General features: G+C 41.4%; 4 protein-coding genes across 4 annotated transcripts; 3 read left to right on the top strand and 1 right to left on the bottom strand.

The window, feature by feature from the left end:
- The first annotated feature begins 321 nt into the window (after positions 1-321).
- On the top strand, positions 322-18,790 carry LOC103524824 (periodic tryptophan protein 2 homolog). The gene is made up of 15 exons (XM_017449764.2): positions 322-441; positions 1,105-1,183; positions 3,132-3,246; positions 4,145-4,385; positions 4,771-4,923; positions 5,951-6,049; positions 6,468-6,611; positions 6,812-6,968; positions 7,325-7,505; positions 8,258-8,405; positions 8,729-8,906; positions 9,433-9,576; positions 10,935-11,038; positions 11,826-12,001; positions 18,415-18,790. Exons 1-15 carry the CDS (start codon positions 322-324, stop codon positions 18,566-18,568), a joined length of 2,193 nt encoding a protein of 730 aa, XP_017305253.2. The 3' UTR covers positions 18,569-18,790.
- On the bottom strand, positions 18,602-20,149 carry LOC113465519 (parkin coregulated gene protein homolog). Its single transcript, XM_026820096.1, has 3 exons — positions 20,142-20,149; positions 19,982-20,031; positions 18,602-19,197 (listed from the first exon to the last, which is right to left on the bottom strand). The coding sequence occupies exons 1-3, from the start codon at positions 20,147-20,149 to the stop codon at positions 19,025-19,027; spliced, it is 231 nt and encodes a 76-aa protein (XP_026675897.1). The 3' UTR covers positions 18,602-19,024.
- Positions 20,150-23,713: 3,564 nt separating this feature from the next.
- LOC113465518 (putative lysosomal acid lipase/cholesteryl ester hydrolase) lies at positions 23,714-25,720 on the top strand. Its single transcript, XM_026820095.1, has 3 exons — positions 23,714-23,793; positions 24,463-24,608; positions 25,697-25,720. The coding sequence occupies exons 1-3, from the start codon at positions 23,724-23,726 to the stop codon at positions 25,718-25,720; spliced, it is 240 nt and encodes a 79-aa protein (XP_026675896.1). The 5' UTR covers positions 23,714-23,723.
- Positions 25,717-26,318, top strand: LOC103524821 (lipase 3-like). Its single transcript, XM_026820094.1, has 3 exons — positions 25,717-25,729; positions 25,991-26,217; positions 26,259-26,318. Exons 1-3 carry the CDS (start codon positions 25,717-25,719, stop codon positions 26,316-26,318), a joined length of 300 nt encoding a protein of 99 aa, XP_026675895.1.
- Positions 26,319-26,948: the final 630 nt, after the last annotated feature.

Below are 26,948 nucleotides of genomic sequence, written 5' to 3'. Positions count from 1 at the left end.
GGGCATGTGATGTGTTCCAACTCTGATATCATGGTGTTATAATCCCGCTGCCGATTCGACGCGAAAAATTGGTGTTAGTATCTTTATAGGCACTTACCAAATTTTGTGTTTTCAAGGGAAATGTCTTCATAGACAGGCACTTACCAAATATTGTGTTTTTACAGGGAAACCTTTGGTCTGACTGAATTATTGTAGGTACAAGGTGGAATTTTACTATTGTGTAATGTAATTAGGGACCTCCCTGTAATCACTAACAGTTTTAGCTAAATTCTTGATTTGAAATTGCTTTGATTACAAAGCTTTTATTCGAGGTCAGTAACTATGCAGATCTCGGGATTGTCCTCAATTTCGTTTGTATTTTTCGTGTGTTTCGTGAACCTGTCTCATCAATTCGATGACACCAAATTTCTACCCACCGAAATGTACTCCCGCATGCGAACGGTAAGTTGTTTTGTTTCGATTTTGAAGAACGAGATTCGATTTCGTAGAATCTCTATATATGTAGATCCGTTTTTCTAGATCAGTTTTTCTTCTTCATTTTTTTTCCCGAATGTCCTGTAGGCAATATCATTTAAATGAGAGTGTTTCCACTTAGGCACGACAGATTTTTTTCCGAATGACAAGAGGGAACGGGCCTCGAAAAACCCACACCAAATTTCTACCCACCGAAATGTACTCCCGCATGCGAACGGTAAGTTGTTTTGTTTCGATTTTGAAGAACGAGATTCGATTTCGGAGAATCTCTATATATGTAGATCCGTTTTTCTAGATCAGTTTTTCTTCTTCATTTTTTTTTCCGAATGTCCTGTAGGCAATATCATTTAAATGAGACTGTTTCCACTTTGGCATGACAGATTTTTTTCCGAATGACAAGAGGGAAAGGGCCTTGAAAAACCATTATCAATACTTCAAGGGCGCTGGCGATGGCGCTCAGATGTATTATGATGTCTTCCGGACAGTCTCTATCCAACAGTATAAAGTCATTTCACTCGCCTTGCACGTTAGAGATCGGGGTTCAATTTCCGTGGCGGTCAGAAATTAAAATAGGATGGGTAGGTAGGTAATAGGTATTACCCGAACTAAAGGCAGCCCATTGTATTCCAGTGTCCAGCAGCACCCACCAACCTGGACGTCACCACACTTTGGACGGACCCAACGGAGGCGGCACGCTTCCTTGACCTGAGTACGGCAGAGGAGGTCGATGTATGATGCTAATACAACATTAATACGAGGATCAGTCAACTATAGAGAGTCAGTCAAATTAGCCAGCCTAGTTAGGTAACTTTGATATTACTTAGTCGTGGATTCGATTTCCGCCCGGAGTGGACTTAAACCTAAACGAACTCCTTACTTTAAAAAACCTCCTTACTTAAAAATCCTAAACGACCTAATCAGATGCCTTTCTCCCTCTCTCCTCGATTTGACCTCCGATGTTATAGATCCCTCTATCAAACCTCTTGAGGAAAATTGTAGTGGAAAACAATAGAAAATAAAGAAAACCATTTTGTTCGTTTTGTCTTTAAACATAAAATTAATTTTATTAAACAACTTTAAGGTAGGTATATTAATCCGAGGTTGACCTGGGTATTAATATTAAGTATAGGGAAATCCTTGTTTCATCTCAATCCCGAGTTAGTAAACCTCGAAATTAGCAATCTGTTAACGTGAGGCAGCTTGTCGCCGAATGGGGGGCAAATCCTAAGAAATTAACACTTCAGCAGCTATACAACTGTAACGTTAAACTCTTAAAGTTACAGTTACAGTTGTATTGTTAGGGGTTCAAAGTTAGGCGCGCAAACCAAGCTAGCCGGGAGGCTCGCGAACGTCAAGAGTAAGAAATTTCCCCGACTCCCGGCCTAGGTATAACACGAAATGGTTTTTTGAGGTCAAACTTACACTGGAAGTGCTTGTATAGAACTTGAGAGGTCCGGGTGAATTCACGTTTCTCCTCCCCATGGTGGGGGAGGTTGGGTTTGAGGAGGGAGGGTAGATGATTCTGTCCTGGGGTGGAGACTTGTCCCGTGCGGATCGGCCTGAAGTCGTCCTGAAACAAAATTGAAACAAGTTTAGAGATTGTAACCCGCCCGGGGCGGATTTTATCCTGCTGGGATACTGTTCGTTCTCGGAACGGCTGGCTTTCTCCTATCCTGTCTTCCTTCTCTCTTCGATTTCGGGACGATAAAACCATAGCAGTTACAGTTCCCTCTGTCAAACCTCTTTAAAAAAAAAAAAAATAGAGATCGTAAGGAGGCCAAAATAGGCAAGATGATCGCCCACATCCAAAGCTGAGAGGCGCCGAAAGAAGAGATGGTAATAAATGGTCCCATGGTCCCTCTATCCGCTATCGAATGGTCAAATACTGATGCAATAACAATAGAATTCAAGGAAACACCTCTTAGCCAGCCTGGTTAGCTTCGAGGGTAGCACATTTGCCTTGTAAGCGCTATATCGCAGGTTCGATTCCCGCTTTATCCAAAACAGATACCGTTTGTCCTTGGAATTGGCTGGCTTTCTCCAATCCTGTCCTAATTCTCTCGTCGACTTCGGGGCTATGAGACCTCCGTTGTTATAGACATATGCCTCTACCAAATCTATTTAAAAAAAGCCATTTTTTTCTTCAAGAGGTTAAGGTCTGCTAAAAAATCCCCTCTGTGAAGGAAATCTTGGGAAAATGATTTTTTTTTTTTTACCGTTTCGACCGGTGTCAATTAGCTTGGAATCGCCTGACTTGCAAGCCCTAGGTCGCGGTTTGGAATCCCGCCCGGAGAAAACTTATTCCTAAAGAGATAAAGTCCTAAACAGAACAGATACCTATTCTAAACAGATAAAGTTCTTTCAGGTCTTTCTCGGAACGGCTGGCTTTTTAGTCCGTCCTTCCTTTATTATTACAATAGTAATAAAAAGGTATTTTAATCACGATTGAATAAACTACGGGCTAAAAAATTACCGGAGGGACGGACCCAGCTTGTCCTCCGTCGCTCTTCGATTTTGGGACGAATATAATTATCTTCGTTGTTACCAGTTCTCTCTGTGAAACTACTAGGCCAAGAACAGTGGGTAGACAGATTAGATAGGTGCCTATTAGATAGCCATAAAATTCAGCCTTCTTCTTTTTCCTCATTTCTCCATAGTGTTTCTCCTATGGAAGCGAGGCTACGATATTTGGCTGTGGAATGCCCGGGGCAATGTCTACAGCAGAGAACATCTCAATCTGACTTCGGAGCAAAACAAGTTCTATCGATTTTCGTAAGTTTTCCCGTGTTCAGTATGGGAATTTGGGGCAATTCTTATCAACAAGCAAGGTTACCTAAGATCTTTACAATTTACAGAAATAGGTATATCGGGATTTCTGGCGCATTAATATCCAATATTCAACTACACCCATCTGGGCAGCCCCAGTAGTTCAGAGATTAAACGATGGACTTGTAATACGGGGGATCAGGGATTCGAGTCTCTATTTCTGTGACATTAAAATTTAGTATCATCATTTCGAAGCAAAAATTTATAAAGGTTTGCTTAGACTAATAAATACAAACACCTTTGAACCTATGACAACAACCGCCTAATTCCCTTGGAGAGAAACGCGTCTGTCCTGTGAGCGCCAGGTTGCGAGTTCGATTTCCACCTGTCCTGTCCATCAACTGTCCTGTCCTACTCTCTTTGGGACAAGACCACTGTTGTTACAGTTCCCTCTATCAATTCAATTGCTTACTTTCTCCTAAGTTGTGTCCGAACATGGTCGACGGGCCGTCGATTTATGTTATCGAATCAGTGTGGGCGGTTCAGTCGACATCGACACTGTCGATCGATCGGCCGGTCGACTATGTGTGGACACACCTACATAATCTCATAATGTCTACAGATTAAGCGAGTTAGCTCTCTACGACACAACGGCTACTATTGATTACATTCTGAACCAGACCGGACACAACTGAAAGAAATATGTAACTGAAGAAAGAATAGGGGAAAATAGAGAAGGAAAAGATGGCAAAAAATAGAAAAAGAATGAGTACCTACATAATCTCATAATGTCTACAGATTGAGCTTATCGAATCAGTGTGGGCGGTTCAGTCGACATCGACACTGTCGATCGATCGGCCGGTCGACTATGTGTGGACACACCTTTATCTCATAATGTCTACAGATTGAGCGAGTTAGGTCTGTACGACACAACGGCTACCATTGATTACATTCTGAACCAGACCGGACACAACTCACTCATTACATTGGGTCACTCCTTGGGCACAACCAATGTTCTCATTGCGGGGAGCTTGCGCCCCGAGTATCAGACCAAAGTGCGCCTGAGTATTCTTTGGGCGCAATCGGTATTCCTGGGCCATATGGCACGGAAGGATTTGTCTGAAACGATTTTCAGTAACTACGTGGTAAGTGAGTAAGAAGAGTCGGTCACTAGGCATTTCTTCTGTTTGGTATTGTAGGATTTTCCAAATATTTACCACAACAGTGGGTCACCTAGGTAATTCTTTTGTCTAGCATTGTAGGATTTTCCAAATATTTTATAATCTCAGCTCCCTCAATGTTTACCTACCATGCTGACACCGATCGCTATGCGCGTTTATGTTATGACATATTTTCCTCACGAGGCTGAGTGTCCCCCGTGACAGACAGTTACGTATTCAATCATTTACATGATGCAAATTTTTTGACCCCGCCGGGAATCGAACCCGGGTCTGCAAGGCGAGCGCAGTAACCACTACGCCATGGAAGCTTCAGACCTTCTAACAATTTGATTATACCTAACCATTTCAGAGATTGTTCGATTCGAAAATGGAGGTTGGACCTGTAGCTCGCATTTTGAATGAAATCATTTGTAATCCGAACATTCTGGTAGAAGATCTTTGCACTCCTTTTATATCACTGGCGAGTGTATTAGTGGGAAATGTAAACAATCAAACAGATTTGGTGAGTATAGGTATTCATTATTTAATTGACTGAATAATGGTGAGGTCTATGTTTAACTGAACAGTTTCATTTGGTTTAGATGTTCGAATTTGTTTGTTCCGCTATAACGCGATTGCCTGGTGCGATTTTGATGACATTTGGTACCTAACATGAGCTTAAAACATCAATGATTGTCGATCCTTGAAATTTGGGGTCCCTATCCCTAAACTGGGCTGGGTGAGCGGGGTCCATGATTTGATTGGTCTTCTGTTTGGTATTGTAGGATTTTCCAAATATTTACCACAACAGTGGGTCACTTAGGTAATTCTTTTGTCTAGCATTGTAGGATTTTACAAATATTTTAATAATCTCAGCTCCCTCAATGTTTACCTACCATGCTGACACCGATCGCTATGCGCGTTTATACGAGTATTATGACATACCTATTTTCCTCACGAGGCTGAGTGTCCCCCGTGACAGACAGTTACGTATTCAATCATTTACATGATGCAAATTTTTTGACCCCGCCGGGAATCGAACCCGGGTCTGCAAGGCGAGCGCAGTAACCACTACGCCATGGAAGCTTGAGACCTTCTAACAATTTGATTATACCTACAATTTCAGAGATTGTTCGATACGAAAATGGAGGTTGGACCTGTAGCTCGCATTTTGAATCAAATCATTTGTAATCCGAACATTCTGGTAGAAGATCTTTGCACTCCTTTTATATCACTGGCGAGTGTATTAGTGGGAAATGTAAACAATCAAACAGATTTGGTGAGTATAGGTATCTATTATTTAATTGACTGAATAATATGGTGAGGTCTATGTTTAACTGAACATTTTCATTTGGTTTAGATGTTTGAATGTTTGTTTGTTCCCCTATAACGCGATTGCCTGGTCCGATTTTGATGACATTTGGTACATGAGCTTAAAAGATCAATGATTGTCGATCCTTGAAATTCGGGTCCCTATCCCTAAACTGGGCTGGGTGAGCGGGGTCCATGATTTGATTGGATTCCTTCTTGAACTCATTTCTTTATTCTAGGTCGCTGTTGAGAAGATAAGGAAGACATTTCCGTCCAGCACTTCCCTCAATGTAATTCGACAAGTGATACAGAATATTCGCTCAGGTAAACTTGATTCTGCTCAAGAAATTCACCATCACTCAGAATAAATCATTGGACGGTATTAATGTGAGTATTGCTAGAAAACGAAAACGGATCAAAAGACAACATAAACCAACAAAACCGCAGCACCTATCTTGATCAAAAGTGTTGCATCCTTGTTTGTGGCCTACTTACCAAATTTTAAGTCTCTAGGTCTAACCGTTCTTGAGATATTTTGTTTACAGACAGACACACATACAGGACCAATGGCTGAAACTTTGAATTGAGGCTTTAGGGACCTCAAAACCTGTTTTGGCAATAAAAACTGACCATCGAAAATTTTTGTTCATTACATTCCTTTCTTCCTGCCTCGGAAGAATCGGAAAAAGGTTCCTTTATAATAATTTATTCCTAGCTTCAAACTTTAACACCTTCACTTCCACACCTCTATTTCAGGACTTCATCAACCGACGCAAGATGACCGAATTCGGGAACGTAAGTCTCATTGAGACGCGAGAAACACACGAGGGAGGCAACGTGGTGCTCAAACTCCCCGGGGTCAAGAAAGGGGACATGGCAGCGCGCGTGTTAAAACCGGAAGTGCGTGTGTTTTGTGTGAAATTCTCACCCACAGGTAAGCTACTGTTTTTTTTTTTTTTTTTTTTTTTTTTTTTTTTTTTTTGACTGTTTGCCCCTGCACTTAAGCCTCAGCTTTTTGTGTAGGAAAAGACTATTCTCAGCATTTCTTTTTCTCATTGAGTTCAAGTATCAATTCGGTGTGCACCCATTTTATTTCCCAGGTATTATCGGGTCACGAGGGTCCTGTATCCTGCATTGAATTCAGTCCCGTCCTGTCCAGCACAGGAATGGTATCCGCATCCTGGGACAAGACAGTCAAACTATGGAATGCAGTGGAAACCGACACTCAACATGAAACGATACAGTTGCTTTCGGATGGTAAGTCACTCGAGTTAAGCTACGTCGAGAGCGGTGTGTGTCTGGATGGATGGCCATCGCGAAACCCTGTTGTGTATTGTGTCTTCTTTTTCAATTATTTATTTTAGTGCGAAGTCGAAGTCGTGGGTTTGATTCCCGCCCCGGGCGGATTTCATCCTAAACAGATAAGGTTCGTTCTCGGAACAGCTGACTTTCTCCTATCCTGTGCTCTTTCCCTCTTCGATTCCTTGATCATAAGATCTCTAATGTTACAGTTTCTTCTGTCAAACATCTTAAAATAATAATTTATTTCAATAATAACAAAAAGGACTTTTAACCTTTAGATTAATTTATATTTAATTTTCCGATGTTGCCAGCTCTATGTGTCGCCTACAAGCCGGACGGTACGGAGATAGTCGTGGCAACACTGGACGGTCAGCTGATTATGTTTGATGTGGAAAGTGCTGCTCAGGTGGGGAGTGTGGAAGCTAGAAGAGATTTAGACTCGGGACGGCTGGACACGGATTTGGTGACCCGGGAACAATCGCTGAAGGCCAAGTGAGTAGAGGTTGGGTGGGTGTTATAGTTAGAGATAGTAGGCCCTGGACTTATTCCTCTAAAAATAAAACTGGACTTGTTCCTCTAAAAATAAAAAGCAGCAATGAAACATTAGCTATGTATGTACTTTCATAATGACTTAGTGATGTTGTTGAATGCGAAGGAATTGATCATCAGGTCATTTGTCCATACACCTTGAGTCAGCTATGTGCGATGCATTCTTAGGATGTATCTTGCCCATGATTGACCGGGTATGGGGTTATTTTCAAAGTTCACTTAAAAAAGTTCGTAACTTTATGAAAAGCCTTTAAAACGCCAGCCCAGATAGCTTGGAAGGTAATGTCCCTGCCTTGTAAGCGTTAGGTCGCGCATTCGATTCCTGCCCGAAGACGACTTTATCCTAAACAGATAAGGTTCGTACTAGGAACGGCTGGCTTTCCCCTATCCTGTACTTCTTCGATTTCGGGACGATAAGACCTTGGTAGTTAACACTTTCTCCTATACTGCTCTCTCTTCAATTTCGGGACGATAAAACCTCCGTTTTTAAGTTCCCTCTGTCAAAAAAATAATAATAATAATAATAATAATAATAATAATGATGATGAAAAATTCTTGGTAGTTAACACTTTCTCCTATACTGCTCTCTCTTCAATTTCGGGACGATAAAACCTCCGTTTTTAAGTTCCCTCTGTCAAAAAATAATAATAATAATGAAAAATCGAATCGAATCGAACCAACTCCTTTCCTTCCAGAGCGGTGTCTACTGTGTGTTACTCGGCGGATGGTTCCTGTATCCTAGCTGCTGGTCAATCCAAGTACATTTGCATCTATAGCAGTAGAGAGGGGATTCTGCTCAAGAAATTCACCATCACTCAGAATAAATCATTGGACGGTATTAATGTGAGTATTGCTAGAAAACGAAAACGGATCAAAAGAAAATATAAACCAATAAAACCGCAGCCCCTATCCTTGTTTGTGGCCTACTTACCAAATTTTAGGTCTCTAGGTCTAACCGTTCTTGAGATATTTTGTTTACAGACAGACACACATACAGGACCAATGGCTGAAACTTTGAATTGAGGCTTTAGGGACCTCAAAACCTATTTTGGCAATAAAAACTGACCATCGAAAATTTTTGTTGATTACAAATCGGAAAAAGGTTCCTTTATAATAATTTATTCCTAGTTTCAAATTTTAACTTCACTTCCACACCTCTATTTCAGGACTTCATCAACCGACGCAAGATGACCGAATTCGGGAACGTAAGTCTCATTGAGACGCGAGAAACACACGAGGGAGGCAACGTGGTGCTCAAACTCCCCGGGGTCAAGAAAGGGGACATGGCAGCGCGCGTGTTAAAACCGGAAGTGCGTGTGTTTTGTGTGAAATTCTCACCCACAGGTAAGCTACTGTTTTTTTTTTTTTTTTTTTTTTTTTTTTTTTTTTTTAGAGGTTTGATACAGGGAGGTTTGAACTGTACCTAACAACGGAGGTGTTATAGTTCCGAAATTGAAGAGAGAACGAGAACAGGATAGGGAAAGCCAGCCGTTCCGAGAACACACCTTACCTATTTAGGCTTTAGGTTAAAGTGTCGTCTAATAATAGTGCTTATTTATACTGCTCGCATAGGACTGTAAAGTCCCTTTACTCCAGCAGTAGGCTACTACTATTATTGTGGTCAAATTCTCAAATTATATTGAGGATAAAATTCCATACCTCGGCTGGGATTGAACACATGCCCTCCTGTTTACCAGACGAGCGCCTTGACCACTACACCACCGAGGTAGAGGTACTACACCACCGAGGTAGGTGTTGTTTGTTTAGGATAAATTTCACCGGGGAGGAATCGAACCAGGGACCTAGCGCTTTCAAGCAAGTCTCTTCGCCCTATTCTCAATTCTTAAAATTTTACTATTTTCTATTCCAGGCCAGGCATGGGTGGCAGCCACCACCGAGGGGGTTCACATTTACTCCCTGGACTCCGGCTATGTGTTTGATCCATTCCTGTTAGACATTAGCATTACACCTCAGTCTGTCAAGGAAGCTTTGGCTGATAAGGACTATGCTAAAGGTAAGATCTTTATGGCTAAAAGTAAGATTTCTCTAGTTAACTCTAGTACTAAAAAAAATAAAAATAAGCCACCGCCATTTTCTATCGCCACGGCCAAGCGAGTGGAATATCTAACGAAATGGTGGAGATGGGATGTGGAGATGTAAGAGAAAAGATGGAAGTGAAACAGTCATGAAGGATAACGGAGATAAAGCGGCCACTGATACTAATGGCGGTGTAGATAAGCCACCGCCATTTTCTATCGCCACGGCCAAGCGAGTGGAATACCTACCGAAATGGTGGAGATGGGATGTGGAGATGTAAGAGAAAAGATGGAAATGAAACAGTCGTGAAGGATAACGGAGATAAAGCGGCCACTGATACTAATGGCGGTGAAGATAAGCCATCGCCATTTTCTATCGCCACGGCCAAGCGAGTGGGATACCTAACGAAATGGTGGAGATGGGATGTGGAGATGTAAGAGAAAAGATGGAAGTGAAACAGTCATGAAGGATAACGGAGATAAAGCGGCCACTGATACTAATGGTGGTGTAGATAAGCCACCGCCATTTTCTATCGACACGGCCAAGCAAGTGGGATACTAATGGCGGTGAAGATAAGCCATCGCCATTTTCTATCGCCACGGCCAAGCAAGTGGGATATCTAACGAAATGGTGGAGATGGGATGTGAAGAGTTGGCAGGTGAAAATGGAGAAGGAAGAGACATCCAAAGAAAATTTGAAATTAAATTAGATGTGTTCAAGAAAATGCAACGTCGAATTAAATGGATGAGGAATGAAAATAAAGCTTTGAAGGAAAAGCAAGAAGGTTGAGCAATGGAAGCGGAAATGTTGAACAATTGAAGCAGACTTGAGAGATAATATGATAATAACATCCATAACCCAAGTCGTTCTGTTTTGTATATCAGGTCGATGAAAGTGAAATGTCAAATTTAATGGAGATCTAAATTTTTTGTCGAAAGAGAGGCGTCTTCTTTGAACATTCGGTGAAATGTAGAGCGAAACCTGAGAAGAACCATTCAATGGAAATGTAAGTATAACATCCATAACCCAAGTCGTTCTGTTTTGTATATCAGGTCGATGAAAGTGAAATGTCAAATTTAATGGAGATCTAAATTTTTTGTTGAAAGAGAGGCGTCTTCTTTGAACATTCGGTGAAATGTAGAGCGAAACCTGAGAAGAACCATTCAATGGAAATGTAAGCAGCAGATGGCTGGCCTCCGTTTATTGTTCCTGTGATCTTGTTCAGTAAAATAAAATCAATACGAAAATCACATATTTTCCTTTGTTTTAATTTGAAGTTTATTTTTCACTTTAATAATAGTGTAATATGCACATAATGTGTTTTCTTCTTCACAGCTCTGATGATGTCACTCAAACTGAATGAACAGGGTCTTATAATTCATGTTCTGGAGAATATTCGAACCCGGGACATCGCATTGACTGTCCGCTCTCTAGCCGAGGTAATTATCTATCATTCCATCATCCCAAATTCATACATGCCAGGTTTATACCTAATATGCAATCTGAGAACATACCTAACTATCCCAGTCTTATGCAATTGACTGTCCGCTCTCTAGCCGAGGTAATTATCTATCATTCCATCATCCCAAATTCATACATCCCAGGTTTATACCTAATATGCAATCTGAGAACATACCTAACTATCCCAGTCTTATGCATACTCTTGACTGTCCGCTCTCTAGCCGAGGTAATTATCTATCATTCCATCATCCCAAATTCATACATCCCAGGTTTATACCTAATATGCAATCAACAACTGTAATAAACGAAGAAAAGTTTAAAGATAGAACATGGTGGAGAGGCTATGTTCACAGTCGACCCATTTCTGGAACGACTTAAGATTTGATGATGATGCATACTCACTCTGAGAACTTACCCATAGCCAGCAGCTTTAACACGTTGAACGCACCGGTCTCCAAGGGTAATTGAAGTTTAGCAATGTTTTGCGTGATTGGTATTTGAATGGATGTCTGTCTGATACAACACGTGCTGTTTGGGGGTGCACTCAGCCTTGTAAAGGACACTTGAGGAGCTAGGTAAAATCCCAACGAAAAGGGGATTCGTAGAAGCTTAACCCATCCTTTAGGGCTGTCTAGCCCCTACACATACGAAAAGGGGATGTTAGAGGACTACCTCTGGCCTCAACAGTTAAAGGATTGCCTCTCACAAACCATTTTTTTTATTATTATTATTTTTAATCAATCGGTTTTTCCTTCTTGTTCATAGATCTACCTGGAAAAGCTGCTCAAGTTCATAGCGGCTATGTTGGAGGTATCCAAACACATTGAGTTCTATGTATCATGGGTGAGCCAAATCCTAATGGTACTCAAGTCACCCTCACAGACCACCCTGGTACATTTGCAACGCAACCTGAACAAGAAATATAGCGACCTGGCCAAAATGTAAGTACCAAGTTGGATTACATGAAAAAAGAATGAAAAAGTAACAAGTTGGATTACATGGAAAAAGAAAGAAAAATCTGATGTGAACATCACACGACTTTCCTTATCCTATGGAATGATGCTTATTTTGGGTGTTCTTGTTCTTATACCCTAACTTTTACAATATCTCTAACCGTTTAGTCGGTATAGCTGAAAACCGCCAAAGAAACGGTCGAAAACCGCCAAAAAGCTGTCAAAATACCGCCAACCGCAGCACCTATCTCAACGAAACAACCTTGTCTCAAATTATATTGAGGATAAAATTCCATACCTCGGATGGGATTGAACCCACGCCCTCCTGTTTACCAGGCGAGCGCCTTGACCACTTCACCACCGAGGCACTTTAGACCCGATTACGAATTTTAGGGGCCACTATGAATTTTGAAGGCTGATTATGAACTTTAGATTCCGGTTATGAGCTTTAAGGTTCGATTATAAGGGTCTTATGACGATAAGATCTTAGCAGTTACAGTTCCCTCTATCAAACCTCTAAAACTTTGTACTTATTTTACAGTTATTTTTTCGGAGTTTTGACCTCAGATTCGGATTTTTCCCAACTTTTTACATAGGAATCGACCATTTATTTATAATTTTTACCTATTTGCAACTGCTCCATTGTTGGGGACAATGTTTTAGAAAATTTCGAACTTATTTGGTTCAGATAGAATTGATTATTATGCACTCCTCCTACCCGTCCTACACGGTCTGGGTCCTACACGACCTGGATAAAACTCTGTGAACATACTAATTTAAATAATTCCTCTTTGTTTTGTGTTCCTCCATCAGATGTGACTTCAACGTGTACACGCTAGAGCTTATATCTCGACTGGGACCTCTCCGTATTCAACCCAAAGTGGAGAAGATGGAAACTGGGAGCTCGGATGAGGAGAGTGGTGAGGATGAAGAGGTCCCTTTTCGACTAGTTCTTTTATGGAAATTTTTAACAGACAAAACAACTTGTGAATCAGGATCAGCCCAGTAAAAGTGACCTAAAGTTAGTTACAAAATTTCACCCATACATCAGTACATCACATTACATACTAAACAAATACCGTACCTCAATGTAAACAAAAATTTTTTCTAAGTTTCTAGGTCACGTTATAGGTATTAATGTGCCGCGCGCCGCCAATGCACGTAAACAATTTGTAACTCTATTTAAGTACCTACCTACTTACCTATGTAAACACTGTCTTCCAACTTCTGCACAATTTTTAATTATTTAACTGACTACCTACCTACTTAGTCCTAACTAATTAGTCAAGAGGTATATGGTCATGATGTCATGTCATGATGTCATGAATCATCATGATATTTCATAGGTAATTAAGCGTTGTGTTTTTTTACTTTTCCCTCAGGCACTTCGCAATTATCTGCGTAAATAATTTACGTTGTCTATGGACTGGTACAGTATAGGTAGGTATGTAGGTAGGTAGGTAGGTAGGTAATTGATGGGTAGGCTTGAAGGAAAATCGTTTTTCTATGACATAATGTAAGGAGGTATGTAGAAAGACACGTACAGTTCTCCGCGGTGTGTTTTGCATAAGGTACAGTTTTTCCGAGTTTTTCTCGGAAATAACTCTTGGGGATTACTTTTTTTCCGTTGAAAATTACTTCGGGCTTCCGGGGTGATTACCGCTTTAACTCGAAAATAACCTCTTTTTCCGTCAAGTTCCCCAGGTAGGTAAATGCGATTGACTTCCAGTAAGAGCGGGGTTAACCAAATCAGAATTGAGATCAATCGATAGTTTCTATAGGATTGAGTTATACCCAGTTCAATCCAGAAACGAAGCCAACTCCGGCTTTGTAAAACGCGGTCTAAGTATGTCCCGTGGATTGGCAATTACCACTCGTAAGTTAGCGCTGGTGTTTTTCCTGTGTGTTGGGACCAGTTCTTGTCAGTTTGACGACACCAAATTTCTACCGCCTACATTATTTGCCCGCATGAGAACGGTAAGTAGAATAAAGGTCACAGATCTTTTTCCCAAGATAGCTAAAACTGCCAAGAGTGCCAAGATTTTTAACGTCACTGTACAGTGTATAACTGAGAAGGTTTTTAGAAACGGTAATTTTACCCTCCATTCGGCAATAAGCTACCTGCGGGTAACTCACCCACAGCCCGACTGATGCCGGGAATAGCCAGAAGCACGTGATTGCCCAGATAGTCACACATTTGGCTCAAGTGCAAGGTTGCTTGACTCAGTAATAACCTGTTAACCCATGAGAGCCGAGGCCTACATTAAAGTCGCACAAAACTTGATTAACCCTACTCTCTTTTTCGCTGATATCTCAGTCGCTCCACGTCAGAGTGCATCGGGTTTTAGTCTTTTAGTCAGAAAAAAAAATCCTGCTATTTTCAATATCATTTGATATATTTACCCTGTACCGGTCTGGAGTTAGTAGTGGTTAAATTTTAGCAAGATCCAATGAAAGAAAAAAAAAAGTTCGGCTGTTATGGGTTACCTAAGTTCCATTTTATTTGTCCGAGCTGTAATGTTAACGCGGTGTTGGGGACTAAAAAGAAGATTGGTGAAACCCACAATAAGTTTTCTATTTGGAACTTACTATTCAAGTCCTTGTACATGTTGAGATGAGGTAGAATCTGCTTGTAGTAGGGAACCAAGGCTTCTCCTACCATGCTGGATGATGTTACCAGGTGTTGTAGAACTTTGAGTGTTTCACAGATCACTTCTGGATTTCGGGTGCTCAGGGCATCTGGAAGAGAATTAGGTTATGAAAGAGTAGCTGTACTGTTTTTTGGCTAATCCGTAATTGCCTTCAGTAGACCACACGGATCATACACTTCCAACACTTCAGACATTTCCGACAAATTTTGTATTTTGCTTCCTATGTTAAGTAATGGTAGTATGTCGGAAGTGTTGGAAATGTCTGATACGGATAGGTGTGCGGACTACCATTACTTAACATAGGAAGCAAAGTACAAAATTTGTCGGAAATGACTGTTGGAAGTGTATGATCAGTCTGCGCGCTGCTTAAGTCTGCCATTGGGGTATAGGGGTTTGACGTCACTTTTAACAAGTTACGTCTTCTCTTGAAATGGGTTGTACCCACCATTCGGCGACAAGCTACTTGCCTCTTTACATTAATCTCATCCAGCCTGAGTGGAGATAGGAGAAAGCCAGTAGCATGCGATTACCCAGATGGGCACCTACTTATGTGGATACGAACCAATCGTAACGTTGCTTATCTTCAGTGACGTCTGTGATCCATGCTATCACTGCTTTCTCTCAATCGTTCATCCCCCCCCATAAGTCATACCTATAATTTTATCAAAGGAGTACAAAACGGTACACTTACTTTTGATAGGCAGGATCAGATGGGGTAACACGGGTACGATTTTGTCCTTCCCATTCTCCAGAAGATCGTGAATGCCTTTGGAAGCGAAGAATTTGTACGGATATTCAGTCTCACGGAGACCGTCGAAAAATATGGGCAGATAATATTGGTAGTTGAGGGTCTTTATGTCTTCCTGAAATAGAGAAGGGATTTTATTGGGACGCTCGGTCTTATCACATTGGACACTGGGAGGTAGGCTAGTTAACTTGGAGGGTAGCGCGTCCGCCGCGCAAGGGCTAGGTCGCGGGTTCGATTCCCGCCTGGGGCGAACTTTTACAAAGATAGGGTTCGTTCTGGGAACAGCTGGGAGTCAGCCTAGTGAGTTTGGAAAGTTCACTTCGTAAGCAAAGTAGTAGATTGTGGGTTCAATTTCAGCCCGGGCGAACTTTATCCTATAAACAGATAAAGTTCGTTCTCGGAACGACTGTCCTTCTTTCTTCGATTTCGAGACTATAAGACTTTCGTAGTTGTAGTGCCCTCTATCAAACCTCTTCTTTTTTTTAAAAAAAATAAATACATTTTCTCTTTAGATTTGGGTCTCGAAGTTAGAAGACCATTTTAATCTACAGGGTGTCGCTATACTCCCTATTACAGACACTCACCTTCCATGAGATCTTGTTTCCAACACTCTTGAACTCCATAGCAATGGGGAAGTCGCCCCGCGAGTAGTAAGTTCGAAACATGGACGTATAGTCGTAGGTTTTATCCTTAGGGACGCACTTAGGAGGGGCGCCGGTGATGGTATTCTTCTGGTGGGTTTGGAGGCTGAAGGCCGGAACGACACGGACCGGTAATGACGGCCGGCGGCCATATTGGAGGTCCCTGGCCCGATGACACACGATCTCTGAAAAGAAAACGAACGAACAGTGACGAAAAATGAAAAGTGATTGCCACTGTCTTAAAACTAAGAATGAAAAATTGAAAAGTGATTACTACTGCCCTAAAACGAAGAGTGAAACATTTAGAAGTGATTTGCCATTTCCCCAAATCAGGGGGAGTGGTAGTTCACAGGGCTAGGCTGTAGAAAGAAACACTCGCTCACAAGCCTAGCCCTGTGAATAACCACCGCCTTAACCTACTCACCAAATGTTGGCGATGATTTTTTTTTTACCTAGGTAGGTAATAAAAATAGGTCAAACCCTACCCCCCTCCTATAGGTATACCTTTTTAATAGGTTCTTCCTGTACCTACTTAATTAACTACCTAATAGGGCTTACCACAACTTACCTCCATTCTTTTTGTGTTTCGACTCCGTTGCATATACCATATTGTCAAAGAAAATGGTTAAAACACAATGAAAATAAAAAACCAAAGTGTTTAAAAACGAAAAAAATCAGCTATGCCATTTTAAAATTTTGATTTCACTATACAAAACGTTCTGAACAGCAGAGACAATAATTTAAGTAAAATGTTTATTGTAAGTACTAGGCAGGTAGGTTGTAGGTAGGTACTGTGTGAAGGAATTTGAATTTTTTGCAGGCAGAATTATAAGCCATCTCCTTGGCAACGAATAAACAATCTCTGCCATAGCTTTTTCTCTCTCTCTCTCTCTCTCTCTCTCTCTCTCTCGTGACGTGCATTTCCTCAAAAGGTAGGTACCACCTATCCTATCTACCTACGCTTTTTTTTCTAAGTTTCTAGGTCACGTTATATGTAGGTATTAATGTGCCGCGCGCCGCCAATGCACGTAAACAATTTGTAACTCTATTTAAGTACCTACCTTACTTACCTATGTAAACTGTCTTCCAACTTCTGCTCAATTTTTAATTATTTAACTGACTACCTACCTACTTAGTACCTAACTAATTAGTCAAGAGGTATATGGTCATGATGTCATGAATCATCATGATATTTCATAGCTAATTAAGCGTTGTTTTTTTACTTTTCCCTCAGGCACTTCGCAATTATCTGCGTAAATAATTTACGTTGTCTATGGACTGGTACAGTATAGGTAGGTAGGTAGGTAATTGATGGGTAGGCTTGAAGGAAAATCGTTTTTCTATGACATAATGTAAGGAGGTATGTAGAAAGACACGTACAGTTGTCCGCGGTGTGTTTTGCATAAGGTAGGTATAGTTTTTCCGAGTTTTTCTCGGAAATAACTCTTGGGGATTACTTTTTTTTCCGTTGAAAATTCATTTCTCCATAGTGTTTCTCCTATGGAAGCGAGGCTACGATATTTGGCTGTGGAATGCCCGGGGCAATGTCTACAGCAGAGAACATGTCAATCTGACTTCGGAGCAAAACAAGTTCTATCGATTTTCGTAAGTTTTCCCGTGTTCAGTATGGGGATTTTGAGGCAACTCTTATCAACAAACAAGGTTACCTAAGATCTTTACAATTTACATAAATAGGTATATCGGGATTTATGGCGCATTAATATCCAATATTCAACTACACCCATCTGGCCAGCCCCAGTAGTCCGGAGATTGAACGATGGACTTGTAATCCGGAGGATCAGGGCTTCGAGTCTCTATTTCTCTGACATGAAAATTTAGTATCATCATTTCGAAGCAAAAATTTATGAAGGTTTGCTTAGACTAATAATTATAAACACCTTTGAAGCCAGCCTAATTCGCTTAGAGAGTAACGCGTCTGATGTCCTGTGAGCGCCAGGTTGCGAGTTCGATTTTCGCTCGGCCTGTCCTCCTCTCTTTGGGACAAGACCACTGTTGTTACAGTTCCCTCTATCAAATCAATTTCTTACTTTCTCCTAAGTTGTGCCCGAACATGGTCGACGGGCCGTCGATTTATGTTATCGAGGCAGTGTGGGCGGGTCGTAGAAGAAAAAGAAAAATTCCGTTGGTCATTTTTCCTGCTCTATGACTTTGAAACATCACCCAAGTAAGCGCAACTGATCTATTGTTAGAGACAATGTTTTAGAAAATTTCGAGTTAAAATTTCGAACTTATTTGGTTCAGATAGAATTGATTATTATGCAGGGGTCCTACACGACCTGGATAAAACTCTGTGAACATACTAATTTAAATAATTCCTCTTTGTTTTGTGTTCCTCATCAGATGTGACTTCAACGTGTACACGCTAGAGCTTATATCTCGACTGGGACCTCTCCGTATTAAACCCAAAGTGGAGAAGATGGAAACTGGAAGCTCGGATGAGGAGAGTAGCAAAGATGACGAAACAGAAATCAGAGTACTCGATGAAGATGTGTAGACCAAACAACTGAAGAACTCTGAAAAAAAGGCCCTTGAAAAGAGGAAAAAAAGATCCCATTGTTTCTAAAATCTAATGAGTCACATATTTGTCAAGTTTTCTTCTTCGATCTAGAGGGAATCCCTATTAATATTTGAGGGGAAATGCCATATTCTAACCTTGTGATATGCCTACCAATTGATCGTTATTAAAAAAGGTTATTGTTTTTACTGTTTCATTAAATTTCATTTTTTCTTTTTTTTTTTTTTTTGTATTTCTTTTATTAAAAGAACATTGCCAAGTGGAAACGGACCTTCATGGAAAGTATACTGAAATATAATGCAAAGTAACAACATCCAGTTTATTGTCTAAAAATTTGTTGATTTGTTGACAATTAGCAACATCTACTTTGCCCACTATCGTGTTACAACACTAGCTGACAATTTTGTCCACTATCCAATTCCAACATCAGTTGATTTAGTTGACCGTGTATCGGAGTATGCAGGATTCATACGTGGGTATCATGTACTTGATGTAGATACAGGCATCTTCACCACCATGTCGTTCCAGGATTTGTAGAGTTTCCTGTACAAGGTCCCCGATGTTCTCCCGTTTCATCTGGCTGTAGTCTATAGCGTCCCCTGTGTTTTCTGGAAATACAGGAGATAATGGAATGGCTTAAATAAATTGATTTTTCAAGTTTTTTATCAGGGCCGTGTCCAATATTTTGTGCTAATGTACTTTTAAGGAGTATGGTATATCCTTTAAGCCAGCCAGCCGTTTCGATAACGAACCTTATCTTTTTTTTAAGAGGTTTGACAGAGGGAACTGTAACTGCTATGGTCTTATCGCCCCGAAATCGAAGAGAGAAGGAAGACAGGATAGGAGAAAGCCAGCCGTTCCGAGAACGAACATTATCCCATCAGGATAAAATCCGCCTCGGGCGGGAATCGAACCCGCGGCCTAGCGCTTACAAGGCAGATGCGCTACCCTCCAAGTTAACTGTAGGGTGGCTGAAATCACCTCAGGTTGGATTTCGCCAGTATTTTTTCACCTCCTAGAAGGTCTGTTAGGCTAACAACCTGTTAACCCATGCGAGCCGAGGCCTACATTAAAGTCGCACAAAACTTGATTAACCCTACTCTCTTTTTCGCTGATATCTCAGTCGCTCCACGTCAGAGTGCATCGGGTTTTAGTCTTTTAGTCAGAAAAAAAAATCCTGCTATTTTCAATATCATTTGATATATTTACCCTGTACCGGTCTGGAGTTAGTAGTGGTTAAATTTTAGCAAGATCCAATGAAAGAAAAAAAAAAGTTCGGATGTTATGGGTTACCTAAGTTCCATTTTATTTGTCCGAGCTGTAATGTTAACGCGGTGTTGGGGACTAAAAAGATTGGTGAAACCCACAATAAGTTTTCTATTTGGAACTTACTATTCAAGTCCTTGTACATGTTGAGATGAGGGAGAATCTGCTTGTAATACCTTGTTTATACTACCAGCATAGGACTGAAAAGTCCCTTTACTCTCGCAGTCTAAACAAGGTCTTATATATTTGTAGGTCTGATTTCGCAAGTCATTATACTCCCGGTTACCTAATCATTGGGGGATTTTCCTATTATAAAATTGCTTGTTCACCTATAAAAATAAAGATGCTGAAAATTCCCTATTCTAATCTACATTCTACCTATTCTATTTTGTTCTAAAGTACCAATTAGAGCGGATAGCTGTCATAAAATCTGCCAGTCTAGTTAGCTTGGAATCTTAGAAGGTAGTGCGCCTGACTTGCAAGCCCTAGGTCGCGGTTTGGAATCCCGCCCGGAGAAAACTTATTCCTAAAGAGATAAAGTCCTATACAGAACAGATATTCTAAACAATCTAAACAGATAAAGTTCTTTCAGGTCTTTCTCGGAACGGCTAGCTTTTTCCTATCGTGTCCTCCGTCGATTTTGGGACGAACATAATATGTAACTTCGTTGTTACCAGTTCTCTCTGTGAAACTACTAGGCCAAGAACGAGGTAGTGGGTAGATAGATTAGATTAGGTAATTAGGTAGGTACCTGCGGCCGTCGATCGATCAACGATATGAATCTATGTTGTCAAGGCAGTGTGGACGCTTCAGTCGATATCGATCGACGGCCGGTCGACTATATGTGGACACACCTTTAGAAGTAAGTACCTATTAAATACCTACATTGTCCTACATATCTACGTACCTCTATCTACGCTTACGCAGAAGTCGAAATTCGCGGTTTTTGGGGCTCTGTGCTTGGTGTTCGGCGTGCAACAGACCACAAGCGTCCAATGTAGCAGTTGTTTCATCGCTACGAAATAAAAACGGCGGTGAAACACTCATCTTTAAAAAAAAAAAATAGGGTAGGTATCTACCTACGAGTAACTACTTCCCTTTAATTGGGCAGACTTTTTTCTCATTACGGTAATACTCGTAAAATATGGCGGATGATTATTTTATGATTTATTAAAGTAAGAATTCGACTCTTTCCCAGGTGAATTTCGACAGTTGAGCTACGGACGCAAAGGGAATCTGAAAAGATATGGTACGATCGAGCCACCCTTGTATCCCATTGAAAAATTCAACACTCCCACTGCCATCTATTTCGCTTGCTGCAATGACTTTTTGTCTAACAGTATGGTAAGTGTTAACACGACCACTGATGTTGTCCCCTTCGTCATCAAAATATCATATTCTTGCTGTTTCTATTTTCTCCATTCTTCTTCTTCTTCTTCTTCTTCTTCTTCTTCTTCTTCTTCTTCTTCTTCTTCTTCTTCCTCTTCTGCTAGTTCTTCTTTTTCTCCTTCTCCTCGTCCTTCTTCTTCTTCTTTTCCTTTTTCTTCTTCTTCTTTCACTTAGTTTTAGTTTCACTTTCTCAAAAGGTCACTTGGGTATTTCCTCTCCATTCCAGGACACACGCCTGCTCCGCAAACGGTTGAAGCATGTGGTGAAGTTCTATGAGATCCCCTACAAGATGTTCTCCCACGCTGACTACCTGTTTGCAGTGGACAGCTATCGGTTGCTGTACAGAGATGTCATGGCAACCATAGATAAGTACAACCCCGGCCATAGGTCAACGAAGAACCAAATATAATGACCAACAGTATTATCCACATTTCAGACCGAGATCATCAGATACTGGGGATATCCAGCTGAAGAGCACAAGGTGACGACAGAAGATGGCTACATTCTGACCATCTTTAGAATTCCTAAACCGGGCAAAACCCCGGTTCTATTCTTGCATGGACTGACGGCCAGTAGTGACTGTTGGCTGACCAGAGACCCTTCGGCTGATTTTGGTAAGTACCTTACCTACGACTAGCTCACTTAGGCCAGCCACTAGACCTGATCAGGTGTCAGGTATACCTGATAGAGTCAGTTGTACCTGATAGTGTGTGTGCTCATCAGGTATCAGGTAGACCTGGCAGACGGATCTTTTCAACCGTACCTATCAGGTCTACCTGTTGTCAGGTCTACCTGATAGTGAGTGGCTGGCCAAAGGTATTTGAAAACTGAGATCAGGTGTACTTGATAGAACCGCCAAACACTCATCAGGTCTGTCAGGTGTCAGATGGAACTGATCGAATTTTCATCAGGTAGGTATACGGGGTATACCTGATATAAGTGGCTGGCCTTAGGAACTATTGAAAAATCACCTTGAATCATCACACTCCAGATCACTAGCTTATAACCCCCTCCATCCCGCTGCCCAGCACTTCCCTCAATGTAATTCGACAAGTGATACAGAATATTCGCTCAGGTAAACTTGATCAACCATGTGGTGAAGTTCTATGAGATCCCCTACAAGATGTTCTCCCACGCTGACTACCTGTTTGCAGTGGACAGCTATCGATTGCTGTACGAAGATGTCATGGCAACCATAGATAAGTACAACCCCGGCCATAGGTCAACGAAGAACCAAATATAATGGGTTGCCAAAGAGGTTGGGAGATCTTAGATCCTGGTTCGATAAATCCTCAGAACAACTATTCAGAGCTGGCCAGGACAAACAAGAAATGTATAGGATGCTACCTACTCAATTATACCAAATCCTCAGAACAACTATTCAGAGCTGGCCAGGACAAACAAGAAATGTATAGGATGCTACCTACTCAATTATACTCATACGGTCATACCTAATAAAATGGACAGCATTGAGCAGAAAAGAACCGTCCATAAGGGAAATTGCCTTATGGATGGTTCTTTTCTGTTTAATGCTGTCCAAATAGACATCAAATTTCAGAGAGTAGGTATGTACCTTCCTATCGAGCTCATTATCATTATTCTCCTTCGCCTTATACCGTGTTCAGACGGGATCGGCGTTTTCGTCAGCCTCTCAATCAGCTCTAGGATTATTGCTTTTGGGCTGACATTTGGTTTGGCTACAAAACCAAATGTCAGCCCTTCGCACTCAGCTTTTGCTGTTTCTTTAGCAAGGCAAATTTCAGGCTGTTATTCTCCCTGTTTAAAGTCCCCCAGAAAGACTAGTAAGAGAGGATTAGAGATCGCGGCAGTGCTCCGCCCCGCCAAGTTAAAACTGTTTAACCTGACATTTGGTTTGGCTACAAAACCAAATGTCAGCCCTTCGCACTCAGCTTTTGCTGTTTCTTTAGCAAGGCAAATTTCAGGCTGTTTTTCTCCCTGTTTAAAGTCCCCCAGAGAGACTATAGTAAGAGAGGATTAAGGATCGCGGCAGTGCTCCGCCCCGCCAAGTTAAAACTGTTTAACAGTACCTAATACTACTCATAGGAAATACCTATAATAAGAGGATACCAATCATAATAAAAAAGATAAATCAAATTTGAGTACTAGCCTGCATCCGCCATCTTATTTATGCCCCGAAGCACTGGTTCAGTCGTCTCTGCTTCGTCAGAAAAAAATTACAAAAATAAGATCGCATTATTAAATTTCAGTTTTGCTGTTTTTCGCCAAAAAAAATAAGAGAAGTGTTTCGAATTGATAATTTAAATTTGAGAATTTGACCACAATAATAGTAGTAGCCTACTGCTGGAGTAAAGGGACTTTTCAGTCCTATGCGAGCAGTATAAACGTGCTTAGATAACCCATATTAGTCCGTGTGATCATGTGGTAACGCAAAAAGTAGGTACCTCCATCGTGGGGATTTTTAATTTGGACTCCAATTTTTCAGACTGCTGGGGCCAAGATGATGACCAAATTTCCTGGCAGTTCTTCAGTGAATTTAATCAAACATGTCGTACAGAGTGTGCGAACAGGTAATCCATATTCATTTAAGTGGTGTTGTTTTATTTATCCTGCTGGTGGGCAGGACAAAATAAATGTAGGTAAGAGAGTTGAGGAGATGATAGTAGATGGAATTAGGGGACGGGGCAGACCGAAGAAGATCTGGAAAAAAAAACTGCGTAATTCAAGATATGCGGGAAAAGAACTTAACGGGGGATGAAGTGGACAACAGGGCTGACTGGAAGAGGCTGGCGAAAAACGCCGACCCAACTTGAGTGGGAAAGGTGTAGAAGAAGGAGAGGAAGAAGATCCTGCTGAGATAGGACTGAAAAGTCCCTTTGCTAAAAACAATAATATGCCTTGTTTAACCTGCAATGGACTACTGGTTCAATGGACTGTGGAAGTCCCAAAAATATACTTACATACATATCCATAATCGTTCCACCTTAAGATATGGGTCGATGCACAAAGCCTCTCCACCAAATTCTGTCGTATTTTTTATTATTTCAATTTCCTCCCGTTTTCCTTGTTTTTCCAAAATATGTGTTAAACTCATTTTCTATACCTTTAGATAGTTTTTTTCTTCTGCAACCCAAAATATGATTGTGTTAAACTCATTTTCTATACCTTTCGATAGTTTTTTTCTTCTGCAAATGGCCTTGTTGTTAAATTGCCTTTTCCGGGATTTAAATGATATACAGGTCAATTCAAACCGCTGAGTTACGGACGTAAAGAGAATCTGAAGCGATATGGAGCTCCGAAACCTCCTCCTTATCCCATTGGAAACTTTAACACACCCACTGCCATCTATTTCGGGTGTTGCAACGACTTCTTGTCCAGTGGCAAGGTAAGTAAAAGCTCAGACAAGTTGTATTTTACTTTCGGAAACGGACGATTCCGAAGGCGCGTCATCTCGGATTTTCTATGGTTTAGTACAAACTACAAACGCTGAAAAAAGGGAAACGAGCTTCAGAAAAGGGGAAATTCCGAAAGGAAAATGCTACTGTAGTATGGGAATTCAGTCTGATAGACTTGGGTCTGGAACTTTTTTTCCTCCACACACGTTACGACGGTATGACAGTACAGGGAAAGCAGGAGAAAAGAGATGTTGTCTGTTTGTCAGCAACTTATTTTCACAGTAACCAGAAACCTTCAATCAGATCGACGTCGGTTCTCGTTTTTTTTTTTTTTTTTTTTTTAGTTAATTGTCTACACTTTATTTTAATAAGAACTTAAAAATAAATAAGGATTTCGCGACAATAAGACCTCAGTTACAGGTTACAGTCCCCTCTATCAAATCAACTTTCTCTTACACTAGCAGTTCTGTGAACTGTATACCGTACATATACCTCACTCGGACTCTTTTGTCTACTAGACGATCTGGATCAGGGATCCTAAATTTCAAGGATCGGCGTGCCTCTATCTTTTAAATTCCTGCACCAAATTTCTCGCGACAATAAGACCTCAGTTACAGGTTACAGTCCCCTCTATCAAATCAACTTTCTCTTACACTAGCAGTTCTGTGAACTGTATACCTCACTCGGACTCTTTTGTCTACTAGACGATCTGGATCAGGGACCCTAAATTTCAAGGATCGGCGTGCCTCTATCTTTTGAATTCCTGCACCAAATTTAATCAAAATCGGACGAGTTATAGCGGAACAAACAAACATTCAGACAAACCAAATGCAAAACTGTCGAGTCAGAACATAGACCTCACTATCGTTCGGTCAATAATGTCTACAGAATGGGTACCCTCCGTGGCCGAGTTGGTATCACACTATGCTTGCACTCCGGAGGTTCCGGGTTCGATTCCCAGTGGGGTCGAAGTTTTTTCCGGCCCTGTGCTTGGAGTTCGGGGTGCACTCAGCCTCGTGAGGACAAGTGAGTAGCTACTTTAATCGAGTAACGTAAAGCTCTCTGCTTTAACACAAAGATTGATTTGATGTCTACAGAATGAATGAGTTAGGTCTGTACGACACAACGGCTACTATTGATTACATTCTGAACCAGACCGGACACAATTCCCTCATTACATTGGGTCATTCCTTGGGCACAACCAATGTTCTCATTGCGGGGAGTTTGCGCCCCGAGTATCAGACCAAAGTACGCCTGAATGTTCTTTGGGCGCAATCCGCCTTCTTGGGCAACCTGGTCACTAAAGATATGTTGGAGGGTCTCTATGGGATTTACGCGGTAAGTGTCCTGTAGTTGAACATTTTTCAAGTAGGTCTGTACGACACAACGGCTACCATTGATTACATTCTGAACCAGACTGGACACAACTCACTCATTACATTGGGTCATTCCTTGGGTACAACCAATGTTCTCATTGCGGGGAGTTTGCGCCCCGAGTATCAGACCAAAGTACGTCTCAATGTTCTTTGGGCGCAATCCGCCTTCTTGGGCAACCTGGTCACTAGAGATATGTTGGAGGGTCTCTATGGGATTTACGCGGTAAGTGTCCTGTAGTTGAACATTTTTCAAAACTTGAACAGGAATATCAAACTATTAGTGGCTACTTCATAAAACTAGCTCTCAAAACGCCCCATACGTAGAACTTGCACGGCACTCTTAAAGACCCAAAAAGGTTTAAAATGACAGCCTAGTTAGCTTGGCGGGTAGCGCGTCTGTCTTGCAAAGCGCTAGGTCGCGGGTTCGATTCCCTCCCAGGGCGGATTTTATCATAAACAGAAGAACTTCTCGAAACGGCTGGTTTACTCCTATTCTGTCTTCCTTCTCTCTTCGATTTCGGGATGATAAGACCTTAACAGTTACAGTTCCCTCTGTCAAACCTCTTAAAAAAAAACAATCAATTTCAATTCAATTTCCAAAGTTAAATAAGTTATGCTGAAAGAAACAAACAAAGTGAAAAAAAAAATCCTCCAATTACTCACCTTCTCCATGCTCGACACCTGCATCTCCTCCTTCTGCTTAGGGAACAGCTCCACACCAGGCGGGTAATACACGGGCGGTCCCGCTATGCTTTCCTTCAGCTTTCCATTGGCGGGGCTCGACACCTGAATCGCTTCAGCCACAGGATTCTTCGGTTCAGGAGCAGGGGTCGGGGGTTTTGGCGGCTGAGCGGGCGTGGTTACGCGTTGCGGGGTGGGTGTTGGCTCGGGCGTAGGCTTGATGTATCGCTCGGAAACGGACTCGTTGCCCCGGCGTGAGTAGTTTTCGGATCG

The sequence above is a fragment of the Diaphorina citri genome, unplaced genomic scaffold (genome assembly GCF_000475195.1).
Source record: "Diaphorina citri unplaced genomic scaffold, Diaci psyllid genome assembly version 1.1 scaffold122, whole genome shotgun sequence".
In the NCBI taxonomy this organism is placed as follows: domain Eukaryota; kingdom Metazoa; phylum Arthropoda; class Insecta; order Hemiptera; family Psyllidae; genus Diaphorina; species Diaphorina citri.
The sequence above is the reverse complement of the archived record's forward strand: the minus strand, read 5'-3'. Positions and strand labels throughout refer to the sequence as shown.